This window comes from Pocillopora verrucosa, chromosome 10 (genome assembly GCF_036669915.1).
Source record: "Pocillopora verrucosa isolate sample1 chromosome 10, ASM3666991v2, whole genome shotgun sequence".
Taxonomy (NCBI): Eukaryota; Metazoa; Cnidaria; class Anthozoa; order Scleractinia; family Pocilloporidae; genus Pocillopora; species Pocillopora verrucosa.
The window spans coordinates 18,992,944-19,007,669 of NC_089321.1; the positions used below are offsets into that span (position 1 = coordinate 18,992,944).

The following is a 14,726-nucleotide window of genomic DNA, read 5'->3' on the forward strand; positions in this document are numbered from 1 at the left end:
TGTCGCTAACATAGACCAGCTCGCCATAATTTGTAACTATCATTATTAGTCGTGACCTTATTCAATTCGTGTAAGGATGAACATTTTTTTTTGTTTTGAGAAAAAGTCTTCTTGATGCAAATCAAATTAAAAGTGCTTAAGGATTGCTTTCATGCAACGAAATATTTAAGGTTTCGTAATTATTTCACGGGTTACCTCTCTTTTAACGCTTATCATGCTTCAGTATGTGCAAGCACCCTAGCACTAATATACGTAAGTTTCGATTTTTGCAAAACTTTGCTATAAGAATCATCTTAGGACTTAAGATATATGACCACATTAATTAGTAATAGTTTCGAATCACTTGGATGGCTCAATATCAACGACAAATCAGAGGTCAACGATGCTGTAATGGTCCATAAATGCCCTAACAAACTAGCTCCTAACCACCTATGTGATCAGTTACAAACTGGTCATCAGTAAGCTCCAGAAAAACACCATCTATATATATGATTTAAAAATTTCACGTGGTCGCTTGGCAACCAGACATCCCTTTTTCTGTTCACAAATGAGTAAGATACAGGAATACTTTACTGAGAAATAAGTTTATTACTTTGACCGGCTTATATTTTATTACGTCCTTGCTGCAAATGCTTAAAATTATGAAATTATAGCTACATGGAAATTTTGGTCGATTTCTGGGTCAACGGTCAAGCTTTGCTAATAAATTAGTAATGAGTTTTAATTTGTTAAACTCTTGGAAAGTTGAGGACATGAAAAATAGGGCTACCATAGCACATGCGTGTGGTCCGACATAAAGAATTTCCGACAATTATTGAAAGACATGGTCAGAATATCTATCGGAAAGCATCAGATTTCTATCCTCCTAATTGGCCAATTGCGTATCAAAATACATAAAAACCCAGCAGCGGCTAACGTCGCTGCATCTATTCGAAACCTGTGAGATTTTTACAAGATTTTCAAGATTACAAAGTCGAAGTGCTCGATTAAGTTGGATCACAAAGAATGGTCATATAGAAGTATCCAATAACTTTTTATTCTGAATGGGGCTAGGGTTCAGCTGCTGCAAATGTGTGCTACCAGTGGCATAATCATGGTTCCCAGATACAAAAGACAGTGCGAAATTAGATTGATTTTTTATTTGCGAAATGTTCATAAAATAATCGACACGTACGTAGCTTAATTATGGCAGGAAGGTTAATTAGCCCAAGGTTTACATAATGGGGAGTAATATGGTCACGAAATGGTGCATTGTTTATGATTCTTACAACTGGTCTTGTAGCTTTACCACTGAACTGAGACAATGGAGCTTCATAATTATTTCCTCATAACATGCAGCCATGTGTTGGATGAGGATATACAAGTACATTATAAACACTTACAAGAGACTGGCTTTTTACATTTCGTTTCAGTTTTTCAATTTTGTTTACACTTTTTCTGGCTAGGTTTAATTACCAATTTAATCAATATAGACGCATCATAACCACCTTCGTCAATGTAGCTTCAGTCATATCATCTGCTAATTCAACCAAGTGGTCGGTTGTAGTTTTTCCAGCTCTAAGGCCAAACTGGTTCGGTACTGGAATATTTCCAGTCGTGAAATGAAATAATAACTGATTAAGAATGCATATTTCTTAAAATTTTACTTAGAGCTGAAAGGACTGATATAGGGCTTTAGTTTTTACACAAGGAGCGAGAGCCTTGCTTGAAATAGAATTTCTAAATTGCCTAGAAATATGCTTTGCTTGTATGTATGTATCGCCACCGTGTATTCAAATGTTGCCTTTAGTTCATGTTGTGTGTGTATGCAGTTTCTATCTAAACACAATTTTTCGGTACGATACCAAAACATTATATCGTAAACTTGTTTACATTTCTCTTTTGAAAGCAGTCGTGAATACTTGTTTCTGCATTTTATTAAAACATAGCGGGAGAACATCCTGAGATTTCTCTTGTGATTCCTCTCGTCGATTTTCTGTGCAGGGAAGTGTTCTTCTAGGGACGCACTTTCTTTAGAGTTTTACTTAACAGCAGTAGAAGGCAGTAAAAAGTAATTAGAGGTCAGTGAGAAGTAGAAGGAGAAGGAGTAGCCGCTGGCCGCAGAAAGTAAGAATAAAGAAAAAAACAAGAAGAATCTCGAAGCCTATCCATAACGAGAGTAGTTCTAAAGCTAGTTTCTCCCATCATTGTGAACCAGAATATTTGGTTGAGGACTCACTGACATATAGTTTTCATGAACATGATATTTTATCTGAAGGCGCTTATTAATGTCCACGAGCTACTGCTTTTGTACTTTCTTCTTCGCAGATTTTAGTTTTATTGCTTCCATTAGTTTCTGTCGTTCAAGTTCAGTTTCCTCTCTAATCTCTTCCATTTTATGAGCGACATCCTCAATTGGGGAGCTGTGTAAATTCGCTGAATTGTCTAAAATTTGATCTTCCACGTTGGTAACATCAACGGCTGCAGGAGATAAAGAGAAAATCTGTCAAGACTCTGTCGCTTAAAATGTGCAAATCATTGAGTTTTGTTCGAGCGTTTGCTTTATCGCCTTGTATATTAGAACCAACGGGTGAAAATAGCGCGACATACAATTTAATGAATAATGGTGCACGAAACTGATTAAAGCTTGATGTAAAATATCTGAGAGACTACGAACTCCCTGATTGGTCAAAAGCCTATCATTTATTGCACTAGTAAACCCCTAGTTGTTTTACAAACGCTGTAGACTCAATTCTCTACAGGTTTACTAGCGTAATAACTCACTTGGGATGTTGGGTGAACACTCAAAAAGTTTGTAAATCACTTCCCTCTTGCTCGTGATTTAAAAACTCTTATCACGTAAACTGTGGTGTTATACAGGGATTTCCGGCCCTGAGAAAAGCTGTAACAACACACGTGAAAAAATATCGTATAAATTTGTAATCATGATTCAACGCATTTTTCCATCTTAAGAGTTAGCGCTAACACACTCTTCGGTTGTTATTCGGGAATAATCGATTCATTTATTTTCATTCATCAATGAAGTCGGCTTTCCTTCTCAGTAAAGGGCTTTTGTGTTTATCTAATAAACAAAATAATACATGGTTGCTCGTAGATATGGAATTTCTCTTCTCGTGTTCAACTCGACATCTCACTCGTTCGTTGCGCTCACTCGTAAGCTATCAAAACACACGAAGAGAAATTCTATATCTACGCGCGCCCATGTATTATTCTCTATTTCTCGTGCTCTCCCAATATCCAGCGTGGATTATTATGGCGGTAAACCGATACAGTGTGCGGTCTATTACTTAGATACCCAACACATGATCGGTGGAAAAAAAAAAAACTTTCCGCGTTTATGACTCAAAATTTCGAACAGATAAAGATGATAGCCATTGCAATAAATAACTTAGTTTCTTATAGCATTCTTACGATACATTCTTGCCCCATGCCCTCCAAGAAACATTGGTCCAAGATGATTATGTCTGTACATTTCAACAGCGTGATTCATATAGAATCCTGGATACTGTGGAGGTATTATCGGTCGGGGAATCATAGTCCCAGTGACAGGCTCCTGATACATCCCGTCATTTGGATCTGCTAGGAAAACTGGTCCTGAAGCCTGCATATGAGGCCAGTGAGTATAACCATGATGAAGTCCCCAGGGTATCATGGGATAGTAGCTCTGATGAGGGTAAAATCCACGAAATCTAGCGTAGGAGCCGTAGGGAAACAAATGTGAGATGTGAGGTCCAGGAAACGACGGATAGCCGCGATGCAGAGGACTTGGTACACCGGTAGGTCCAACAAGCAACTCATTTTCTGCATTTGCAGGAGGAAGGTAAGGTCCTTCAAGTATTGATGTCGCCACGGGCGGAACAGCGACGACTTCTTGTCGTCGGTATAAACTTGGATGAGACTTTAGAAGTTGCTTGGGTCTTTTTAGTTCTCCTTGAATTTAGGTGATAATCACAGTTGGAAACGCTGGCTCAAAATTTGATCAGTTATGAGTTGTGAGTTAAAACCCCGAAACTCACGTGGTTCAGAGAAATTCTTAGCTTTCAGCAAAGCAAGATTTCTTCCTAATCAGACCACGTTTCTTGATCATTTTCCCGATGCTTACGTCAAATTGTTTGCTTAATCGAAAGAATAATGAGCAAGCTTCCAAAAGGGACCCAGTTTAAGCCCTATTATCTCCACCATACCTGTTTTTCGGAACGTGGCATAGAAACAAGCTTTGATTGTTATCGTCATTATTGAAACTGAATCTAAACTTACTCCGCAAAATACGAAGACTTATAACCGGCCATTTCTTCGGACCAGTGAAAAAATCACAATACACTGTGACAACTTTTCAAATTTCTGCCTGTTATTTAGAAATGAATCTGAACTTACCTGTTGCCGGTCGAGCAAACACCTCTTGGCCAAGAACGATAACTAGAATAAGAAGTTCACGTGCAAAAGGTAAGTACATAGCAAAACCGAAGTCAAAGATTTTGATTTTTTTTTTACTTTTCTTTCCTCGTAAAAATATTTCGACAACGGAATGTAAATTAAAGACAAACGTAAAACCACATGGAGTTTTTCAAACTTAAAAAAATATTTAGTTTGTACCCGCCACCAGTAAAGTTTGTCAAAACAAACGTAAAAAATGTCAGGTTTGTACGAATAGGACCCTTTCTTTTCAAATACAACAGATAACTCAGCCACATCGTCAGATATTCGAAAGCCAGTTTGAACTCTCTTTTCTTAATACTTCTCAGATACGATGAATCTTTAAAAAAACTTCGACAAAAATTTTTTGCAGCAACAACGGCTATATTTTTTTTTCTATCCGTAAAACTATTCTATTCATAAAACTATTCTATCTACAAAACTATGCTTCGCCTTCTGAAATGACCTTTGAAATACCAAAGCCAATTTTCATCGCCCCGATTCGTTCAGATAAGTTCACAACTCTAAATCAAACGCAGTGCGTTTGCCCTCTGTGTCAGTTGTGACTACAATCTTCCCAGTTTTCTAAAGAATTGGTGATCAGTTTCAGAAATATTTATAATGACGTATTTATTTTCTTTCATGTAGATAGATTTCTCAGAAAGGACAGCAACGGTTTTGCCTTCTTTTGTTTTCGTTCCTGAACTGAAATTCCTCTCCTTATCAGACTACACAGTGCCTTTTTGCAAGGTTTGGAAACGTACTTTCTTATCTCTTCTCGCTTGACTTGTTCAATCTTTTTATCACCCTTTCTTTGTTAAGGTTGTTATTACGAGGATGTTTGGTTACTTAAGAACAACTTATTAGATATGTCTTTATTGCACTGATACTGAGGCTACAAGTGAACAGGTGTAAATAGCTAAAATTCTGCTGTGGAAGGCGAAATTTAGGTAGAAGTTAATCGCAACTCTTCGTTTAAAGATTCATCTCACCGATTCTGTGGAGATATATTTTACGATTTTAGTATCACACAATTACTAGCAGATGTTCTGACGGTTTTAATCTTTGCAACTTATCCTCTTGGGTGTTCAACAGCAATCAGTGGAAAGAAAATGAAAGGATCCTTAGAGTCAAAAGTATTGTCCTTGTTCAGGATCCTGTAAGCAGGGCCGGTCAAATAAGACTTTGCATTTTCCTGCGCAGTGGTTTCGTGTGGCACTCCGCGAGCATCCTTCATGATTGGAACTGTGATTAGGCCGGGCTTGACTTTCTCTGTTGAAGAGGAGGGACAAACGATGTCAAAACTTACCCTATCGTTCATCACATGGAAGATAAAGATAATGCTCTTAATGGTTACGATGAAAACTGAACTTTTAAAATTAAAGCCAACTCATCATGATCGTCTTACAATCTAAGTTCTTTAATCACTTGTTTAGTTTAGTCGCTAATGAAGTTTGTTAGGTGTTACTGTCCCAATCAGCTGTGTTCTTAAACCATAACAGTGACAGGTTACGCTACTTGACATAACACTTAACGATGTTTCATAGGATTCTCTTTGCCAAAACTGCCCATTACTGCTGCTTCATATTGGTATTGATATCTAACTGCGTGCATTATCTCACTACATATATATTTGATAAAAGACAGTTCACAGTCTTATAGTCTTACAGCCTTACAGTTCTGTAAATCTTATCTTCATAGAAAATCGGCTGTAACGGTTATTTATCCGTGTTTAAGCGCAAATGAATTCGGTAAACCGAAACACAACTCGATGAAGGTCAAATTTAGAAACGAATAGTTGATCTTAAGTAAACTTACCGGATCGTATCCTTTTTGTCGAAGGTCTTCCATTTGCAACTTTAGACGTAAGAATTATTGAAATAAGAATTACATTGCGAAATATTTGCCATCTCATTTCCTTCAAAGCTAAGTAGACTTCTGATAAAATTACCGAACTCAGCTCTGCAGAGTGAATATAGATTCACTTCGTAAATGGAGTTCAACTAATTCTTAAAAGTTTTGTAAGGTTGATCCTGCGATTGCGTGGTGTTGCTAAGTAACACTCTTACCGGTGGTTTTCACGGTTTTATTTCAACTTTTATCCATCTAGGGCTCATGTTGACATAACTGGTGAAAGCATGGTGTAATTACTCATCATGGTAAAGAAGAGTGGTAAAAAAATATATAAGTATTTCCGCCGTGGTAACTAGAGAGGCATCCAGGATAAAAAAAGATATCAACAGGAGGTTAGTGGATCGCTGTGCAAACACTTCACCAGGACATCAATTATCAAAATGCGTCAATAACAATTGTTAAACCCTCTGGTGCTCGTTATATTTTTCCTACGATACCGACAAGGAGAATTTGTTTAACAATCAAGAGCTTCTCTAATTGGCGATCTTTGTTTTCATGAACATAATTGTTTATTCAGGGCTGATATTAGAGTCACTCTGGTGGTTAAGTGTGGAAACCAACCAATCACAGCGGAGTACAATCTTATGTTTAGGTGACACGTACCTAGTCGACTTCTCAACTTTTGGAGTAGTCCTAGGGGTCTGCATTAGCGATCTACAGCAGAAGTGACTACAACGTGAGACACACAATAGTGTAGGCTATTATTGTTTTGGCCATCTTGATCATCTTTGACAAAAACATAAACCGAGACCTAAACGCTTTAGGTGGAACCCTTCGAACTAATTGAAACATTAAGATTTATCATTCCTAGAGCAGAGCAGATCTCAAGACTTCCACACATACTGGGGTTTTACAAAATTTGTTGTAACCGGACTAGCTTAAAACGAAATAACATTAAAATGAAATAACAGAGTTGTGACATTATCTATATACAGAACGTCAATAGAAGCTGACAAAAACGAAAGTGTTATCTTTCGTCAATGTCAGGGTATCTTTGTTCCCCTTCATCTTCGTCAGCATTGTAACTCTCTTCCTGCTCACGGTCCGAATGATGTGGTGGAGGCTCATCTCGTTCATCATTGTCATAGTCGGAATTATCATCGTCATCTTCATTATCATCTTCTCCCTCATCATCCATTGGATATGGAGGTCTTGGATTCATTGATCGATAGAAAGGTAACCGCGTTTCGGTGGCGGGGAATGGTCGTGCAAAAGGTAGATATTGATTAACACGAGGAAGAAATGACGGCTTTTGAAACATAGCTGGTCCTCGATATGAAAGGGGTATAGGCCCAAGTGAAGGAGTTGTGATCACATTCTGAAGACGTTGCATAAAGTCTGTCATGTCATTGTTTTGAAAATTTTGTATTTGTGGAAATTCTTGTTGGGGCACAGGTAATCGCGCTTTCGACTGAAGTTGAGCGATGCGATTTTCCAACTGGTCTTCAAGAAGCCACCTTTGTTTCGCAAGATTTAATTCCTGCATTTGCATTCCCTCTCCTGGCAAGACTCCCTTTTCTTCCTTTACTTGTTGCATATTTCCTGTGTTAGGAATTTGTGTCATTAGATCTCTTGAGTTCAGCATTTTATTCATGCCACTGTTTTCCATCATACTCGAACTCCGCATACTATCAGTGTTATACAAATCAACATCTTTTCCAATGTCCGTGCTTTTCATTCGTGCGATGAAGTTAAGAAGATCCAAATAGTTTGCGCGCTTTGCAGAGAGATCCTCTCCTTTAGTTATGGAAGATGGGCTTCTGCTGTGATCATAACTTTCTTCTATCTCTGTCTTTAAAGTCTGGCCGAACTTTTTTCTTCTAAAAGGGTGTCTCGATGATTCGTCTTGTTTATATCTTTGTTCAGCGTTGTGGGCTGATTTAGCCTTTTTTGCAACTTCGTTCAATAACCTCAGTATTGCAGCTCGGAGTTCGACGACTGTTTTATTTTTGGAAGCTTCTGATTTACCTTCGATGCTGTATATGTCGGCTTTATCGTCCTCGCCTTCCTCTTTTGATTCTAACAACTTGAGTTGTTCACTAGTTAGTTTTCTTTTGATAGCCTGAACATCTTTCGAATGATTTTGGTACAGTTTTTTTAAAAGTTTTCGGAACTGACTACCAACTACGACTTTCCTAGCGAAGTGGACATTTTGGGGATTTCTCACTAAAACATCTTTTCTAGTTGCTGGAAGAGAAATGATCTTTGCTGCCCCGTTTAAGTCTTGTGAAGAACTTGTTGATCTTTTCTGTGTCAAAGGTTTACTGGGTGCTATTCTCCTGAAAACAAAATGATAATGGAGACTTTTGGTAATCATCATAATTGCCCTTAGCAGAGAGCTCTAACACTGAAATAAAAACCCTCAGGCTTAACTAGTGCCCCTCCCTTGGGCAAAAATGCAAAAAAAAGAAATGAAAAAATTGAAAAAAGCAGTAGATAAACTTGAGACTGATAACGGATGCTTACCCGGCCAATGTTTTTTCCATGTTTTTGCTTTCGATTTCTGGTCTGGCTGTAACACTTCCTTTCGCTTGGAATTCCGTTTTCAAAATCATTTTCTTATTTTTCCACTCTGTTTTCATTTTTATATGTCGCCCTCCATGGATGTTCATGCATTCTGCAGAGGTGTTTATGATATGTGTTAGTCGACTTGCAGTATACCTCAATTACATGGGGCTAATCTCCTCGGTTCACGTCCTAAAGAAGATTACGAGCCGGATACAACCTAAGGTTCTACATGCATACACAAAAGATGATTACACAGTGACTTAAATTAGCAAAGCACCTGTTTTGACTTTTTAAATCAAAGGGTAAAGAAATATCTGCAGCGAGCGTGAATGAAAAGAATACTGGGCTTCAGGATACCGTTGGCTTCTCTAAAACATTTGTGTTTTAACTTCAAAACATTTCACAGCCCTCCATCTACATGAGCTTGGCTCCAAACTGCAATTGGCTCTAACACAAAGCATTTTGTCAACACCAGTGCATTCGACTCGGAGCGCTATTTAGCCAATAGGCTTTTACGCCTCCATTAAGGTAGTCCTTTTTTTTTAGGATTATTTTGTTAAGTCAGTCGAAATCCCAAATTACAAAGACTAACGTACCTCTCAAGTCTAAAGTACGCACACACATCGGTGCGAACGTCGAGCATTAAGACACAGTCTGTTGTCAATGATATTGTAAAGAACTGGTCAGCCAATGTTTAGTATTACCCCATATTGAGGTGAGAAGAGCAAAACAAGTGAAACAACGAGCTGAGTCAAACAATAAGCTGGCAATGACAACCCTTAGGTACTGTCACTACTTTTTAGACAAAAGTAAGTTAAAAAGATTTAAGCAATGAAGTGTTTCGTTCTGATGCCACGACGAATATTCTTCATTTGGACAGGCTTGTACTGCTTACCTGAACCTTGGGGAAAGACACAACAGAGCATGATCCAACCAAATACGGCTGACTTCATTCTGTGAAAAGCTGACTTTTTCGTTTTAGAAATTTAACTTACATTTTTAAAGCTTGGGTTCACGGCACGAGAAATCAAATATCATTTACAGCCTGCTTTTCTTCTTAAAAATTGCAACTTATTTATTATTAAAGGATAGACTGCGAAACTAAGAGACCCTGACCAGCACAGGTTAACTGCTGTTTTATTACAATTGAAGGCCCGTCCATAATGGTTGAGGCGGAGAGCACCTGCTACACTTCTCGTTTAAATGTGACATTTAACTAAATTACCTGCTCAGCCTAAGTTTGGTGCAAGAAACTGTTTCGATGCCAAACTAATTAGCTTAGGAGTCAATAAGGTTTATGCAGAATGAACTTTAAGCGCTATTGCAAATGAATTACTAATTGTTTTTGTATAAAGTCGGCTACTAATCGTGTAAAATGTTACGAAAATGTCGTCGTGGATTGGATTTCTAAGAGATTTTTGTTTCCAGTAATTCTCTTTCCTTTCTGTAACGGAGTTTTAACACATCGGAAACTTTGTCAAAGTTTCTATTTACGCCAAGATTTACAGGTAAATGGGCGGAGATTAAGTTAGATTTATGATCGATGTATTCTCAAACCTTTATAAGTTTCCTCCCACCTATTGAAAATTTACTTTTGTCATAGTACGCATGCCTGTCACATGTGTTGCTGAGTGAGTTCGCATCTTGTTTTCAGTTTTTTGTGGCTAAGATGGTGGCTTAAATGCTTGTTTTGTAAGAATTTGAATAAAAATGCATTACTGAACCACCCACGTCCACAATGGGAAGTAAGATCTATCTTACAGATGTATCTGCTGAGATACTGGATTGCTCGACCAGCAGAAATGCAGGTTGGTGAAGTTTCAATTTGCTAGGAATTTGGGTCGTCAAGAGTAGATCCCAACCTTTGCAACAACGGCAAAAACAGTTTCTCAATAATGCGCAGCCTTTCCTCTTGGTAACTTCATTAACGAATCAAGCTGTGTAGCAAAAGTCTGATAATCTGAAAAGCAAACAACGCCATCTTCAGACAAATAACTTAGAACAACCGTCTGTCAGAATCTTTAACAAGGCATCACCTACGAAGAAGAAGGTACTCCGGCTTATATTTAACTTTGAAGATTGCCTATTTGGGTAATGATAAAGATCTTTCAATAGCTATGAACTTCCCTGTCTTATATCTATCATTGCAGCATTTGGGATATTCTGTTGAACGTCTTGCGGCCGGCCGTAACTCGTGAAAATACAAGATTGCGTGACTGCATTGTTCCAGAAAAAGTTCTCGCGCTTGGTTTGTACCGTCTAGCTCACGGCAACTCGTACGTAAGTATTGGGCCGGTTTTCAACGTAGAAAGGTCGACTGTTCTAGAAGCAATGCAAGATGTTTTGGAGGTCCTTTCCAACTTCAGGAATGATTACATAAATTTCCCATCACACAGGCAGAAACACGGCATTGTATAGAGACATTTCAAGATGTTTCTGATCTCCCGAACATTGTTGATGCAATTGATGGATCTCATAAAGAATAGCTGCCCCCCCCCCCCCCCCCCCCCAGACAGTGCGGTGGACTATTTCAGTCGCTACCAACAACTCAATTTCATTGTTCAAGCTATTGTAAATGGCGGGAAACGCTTCCTTGACTTTGCATCTGGCTTCCAGGCAGTATGCATGATGCGAGAGTCCTACGAAATAGTACAATATTTGATCTTGCAGAGCACGATCAGATTCTGACGGGTCCTTCTGTGCAAATTGGGGGAAATGATATCAATTCTATCTAGTTGGAGACAGCGCATACCCATTAGCCTCCTGGCTTCAAAAACCATTTCCTGAAGCAACGAGCGATCCAGAGGACATAGCTTTCAATAAAGCTTTGTCTGGTGCCAGGGTAGCAGTAGAGTGCGCTTTTGGAATGTTACAAATCGCTGGCGTATACTGGGGGAAACGGCTGGATAGTAAAAATTTCATTTGCCAACAAAATCGCTGTTGCTTGTGCAGTCCTTCACAACTTTTGTCTGCTGAATCAAGACGAATGGAATGATGATGAAAATGATGACCCTCGAGATCAAGGACATGAAAGCAAAAAACAATGATGTGATAAGGGATGGGGACGACGTTCGAAGTGTGTCAAGAGAGTACGTTTCAAATGCGTGACTGAACCACAACATTTAATCGATATTCTTCCTTTCCAATCACGCAAATGTAATTTATGAATCCAAAAAATTCATACACTATTGCAATTTCAATGAACTATATAGAAAAAAAACAAATCGAGAATTAAGTTATATTGCTCGCAATTGCTGTCGTGTTTAATTTTTTACTTTTACACTTTGACTTCTTGAATAATGATTGAGATTACAACAAATTGAATCAAATCATGTTACCCATGATCCGTCCTTCACTCGAAAATTATTTTAATAAATCAAGTCTGATCATTTGAATGAAACTCAAGTATGTTCCAACGGTTGTAAACAATCAAAAAGACGAAACTGTTCTATAATATTATAAACTGAATCAAACCATGTTACAGTAGTCACTACAGTTTCTTTACCCGAAAATGATTTTAATAAAGTAAAAGCGAATCAAATATAGTTGCAGCTATAAACTCTACAAACTGTAACAATATGAATCATCAGACTGAACAGTCCACTGATAATAGTTAAACTGCTAAGCATCTATTTTTTATCCTTTATGGCTTCCAGAAGAGAGCCCATGAAAGATGATATCATTTCTAATTGTTTGCCGTGGTTCTGCTGCGTACCCTCCATAAACGCAGTGAGATTTTCGCATTGCTTTTCTATGGATTCGAGGCTTTTCTTGATGGAAACTGCCTCTTCCATTCCGGCGTCTTCGGTCGGCACTTTCCTCTTCGTTGTGCGCTTCCTTACTCTCCGGCACTGTTTGCTAGGACCGCTAGATTGACTTCGCCATCCGAGATTTCATTGCTGGTCCCACTGGTGCCACTAGAAGCAATGCTACTTTATGGAGGACTTGGCGTTCCGCTCGTGCTTGGCTGTGAGCCATCATGATCACTTGGAGGGTTTTGCGCTCAGAGAAGACGTGCTTGTCCCTGCTTCGACCACGTGTTTCATGGTACTAATATCTCGTGTTCCAAGAACTCGGTCTATTTGTCGTAGAAAACACTTTTACGTATGTGACCTCGCGTCTGACTCTTGTTCCATGACTTTGCCTCTTTATATTTGTCATCAGATACTTGATCTTTCGCTGGCATTTTTCGTCTGTCTTTTTGGTGCCGAAGTTCATTTCAATCTCAAGCCAAACTTTCCTTGCGTCCTTACTTTGTAGACAGTCGTGTTTTTCAGCCCAGAGATCAACTAGAAACTTTGCTCCTCGTTTGTCCACTTGTAATAGCTTGCCTTTCTTTTCCTTTTTCTTTAGTGCCGCTTCCAGTCGTTTGAGCTTGTGGTTGTGTTTGTGACTCTTGTGCAATGACCTCGGCTTCTACTTCTACTTCGTCGGATGGAAACTGACGTGTTTGAACTTGCTCCATTCTCGGAAAATCTCCCTGCAACATGCGGATGGCTAAACTGGTCATCGTAAGTGGGGACGTTACAGCGCCTTACAGAATTCGGTTGTTCAGAAGGATAGCTTGCCATTGGGTTTAAGTGCCACTCCCGCTAAGAGCGGTCCTCTCGACTTCCCGTGGGAAAAAAGTTTTCTTTTATTTTTTGCCCATGAAAAGGGTTTAGGACACATGTTTCAAAAATAGTCAAGTTGTTCTCCAATTCTCTTTTTTTGCTTCGCCACAAGCCAAAAGTCAATTTTGGCCAGACCACCCCTGTGAACAGCGATCGGAAGTGTCAATTTCAAAGATTTTGTCCAGCGCGCAGCGACTGCAGCAATGTAGCTCACGGAATTCTATCTTGCTACAAGTTACAAGGTGTATTCAGTTAGTTCACAGACAAAATATGGAAACTTCAGCTGAAATATTTTTCATACCAGCGTGATCAGAGGAGACCCTTCTCTTCGACCTTAATTTGCATATCAAAAATTCACTACTTCGTACGAAAGAATTCTCAAAATGCAGGCGTTAATCGGACCGAAAAGGCATATCAGTGCATAGTTTATACACCAATGAGGTCACGGATTGCCTCAAACCCGCGGGTATATCTCTAGCTTCCATCCACCAACTTCTTAAAAACAACGCAAATCCATGTGTTTACTCAATTGCGCTCGTGTCAAAGATCATTTGCATGATTCTTGGAATTGACCAAGATCTCCTTTTGACAGTTCAAACTTCGTTCGTTTATCTTCTACGTTGAGGATTTTAGGTTTACACAGCAACTGAATGGAGGTTAGATGCCGAGTTGCTCAAAAACGTTGCGTAAACGTGATCGGTCGTAACGCTTGCGCGCTTGCGTGACTTACAAAGTAGACAAAGTTGATCGGAAGGCGCATTTTTGATAATTTACGTTGAAATATCAGGTCATGAACTATGCACAGTGTGGAGAAGATCAAATTAAAGAATAAAATTGGGCACTCTGGTCATAACCGACATATCGCGTTGCTGAAAGGACACAAAAACAAGTTAAAATAGGTTGCAGTGTTTATATTTACAAAACAACACGCATACACTCCGAAACACCTCTTGCAGTTTCTCCTGAGAGTTCGTATAAGGAAACCCGACGAACTAACCTCTTTCTGCAATTTGTTTCCGTCATTAATGATGTTACACTCTTATGGACCACAACGTTTGAGCGACAAACTCGACAGTCCCTGCTACCATCAAATCAACTGGACAACCCAGATTGATATATTGCGTGCCGTGATTGTGCAAACTTTTCTCTCTGTCCTACGACCTCTTTCGCAGGTTCTACAAGTTGGAACCAATATTAGTGATATGTAACGAATTAGAATCGAAAGTTATTGAAATGGACTGAAGAATTTACATTTTAATAAAAATTTTATCGTTTAAA

General features: G+C 38.8%; 2 protein-coding genes and 1 pseudogene across 2 annotated transcripts; 1 reads left to right on the forward strand and 2 right to left on the reverse strand.

Moving 5' to 3' along the window:
* Positions 1-2,007: 2,007 nt before the first annotated feature.
* Positions 2,008-4,493, reverse strand: LOC131787125 (uncharacterized). The gene is made up of 3 exons (XM_066173732.1): positions 4,375-4,493; positions 3,412-3,930; positions 2,008-2,460 (listed from the first exon to the last, which is right to left on the reverse strand). The coding sequence occupies exons 1-3, from the start codon at positions 4,451-4,453 to the stop codon at positions 2,279-2,281; spliced, it is 780 nt and encodes a 259-aa protein (XP_066029829.1). The 5' UTR covers positions 4,454-4,493; the 3' UTR covers positions 2,008-2,278.
* Positions 4,494-6,535: 2,042 nt separating this feature from the next.
* Positions 6,536-9,926, reverse strand: LOC131787110 (uncharacterized). The gene is made up of 3 exons (XM_059104201.2): positions 9,731-9,926; positions 8,794-8,944; positions 6,536-8,606 (listed from the first exon to the last, which is right to left on the reverse strand). Exons 1-3 carry the CDS (start codon positions 9,786-9,788, stop codon positions 7,295-7,297), a joined length of 1,521 nt encoding a protein of 506 aa, XP_058960184.1. The 5' UTR covers positions 9,789-9,926; the 3' UTR covers positions 6,536-7,294.
* Positions 9,927-10,573: 647 nt separating this feature from the next.
* Positions 10,574-11,943, forward strand: LOC131787041 (uncharacterized; annotated as a pseudogene).
* The last annotated feature ends 2,783 nt before the right edge of the window (positions 11,944-14,726 follow it).

Excerpts from the sequence above, each read along its gene's own strand:
- LOC131787125 (XM_066173732.1), bottom strand. The coding sequence starts at position 4,453 with ATGTACTTACCTTTTGCACGTGAACTTCTTATTCTAGTTATCGTTCTT. Across the intron at positions 3,931-4,374 it reads GTTTGCTCGACCGGCAACAG|GAGAACTAAAAAGACCCAAG; the intron begins GTAAGTTCAGAT and ends CCTAAATTCAAG. Across the intron at positions 2,461-3,411 it reads GCATGGGGCAAGAATGTATC|CCGTTGATGTTACCAACGTG; the intron begins GTAAGAATGCTA and ends TATCTCCTGCAG.
- LOC131787110 (XM_059104201.2), bottom strand. The coding sequence starts at position 9,788 with ATGAAGTCAGCCGTATTTGGTTGGATCATGCTCTGTTGTGTCTTTCCC. Across the intron at positions 8,945-9,730 it reads TGTCTTTCCCCAAGGTTCAG|AATGCATGAACATCCATGGA; the intron begins GTAAGCAGTACA and ends ACACCTCTGCAG. Across the intron at positions 8,607-8,793 it reads ATGGAAAAAACATTGGCCGG|GAGAATAGCACCCAGTAAAC; the intron begins GTAAGCATCCGT and ends TTTTGTTTTCAG.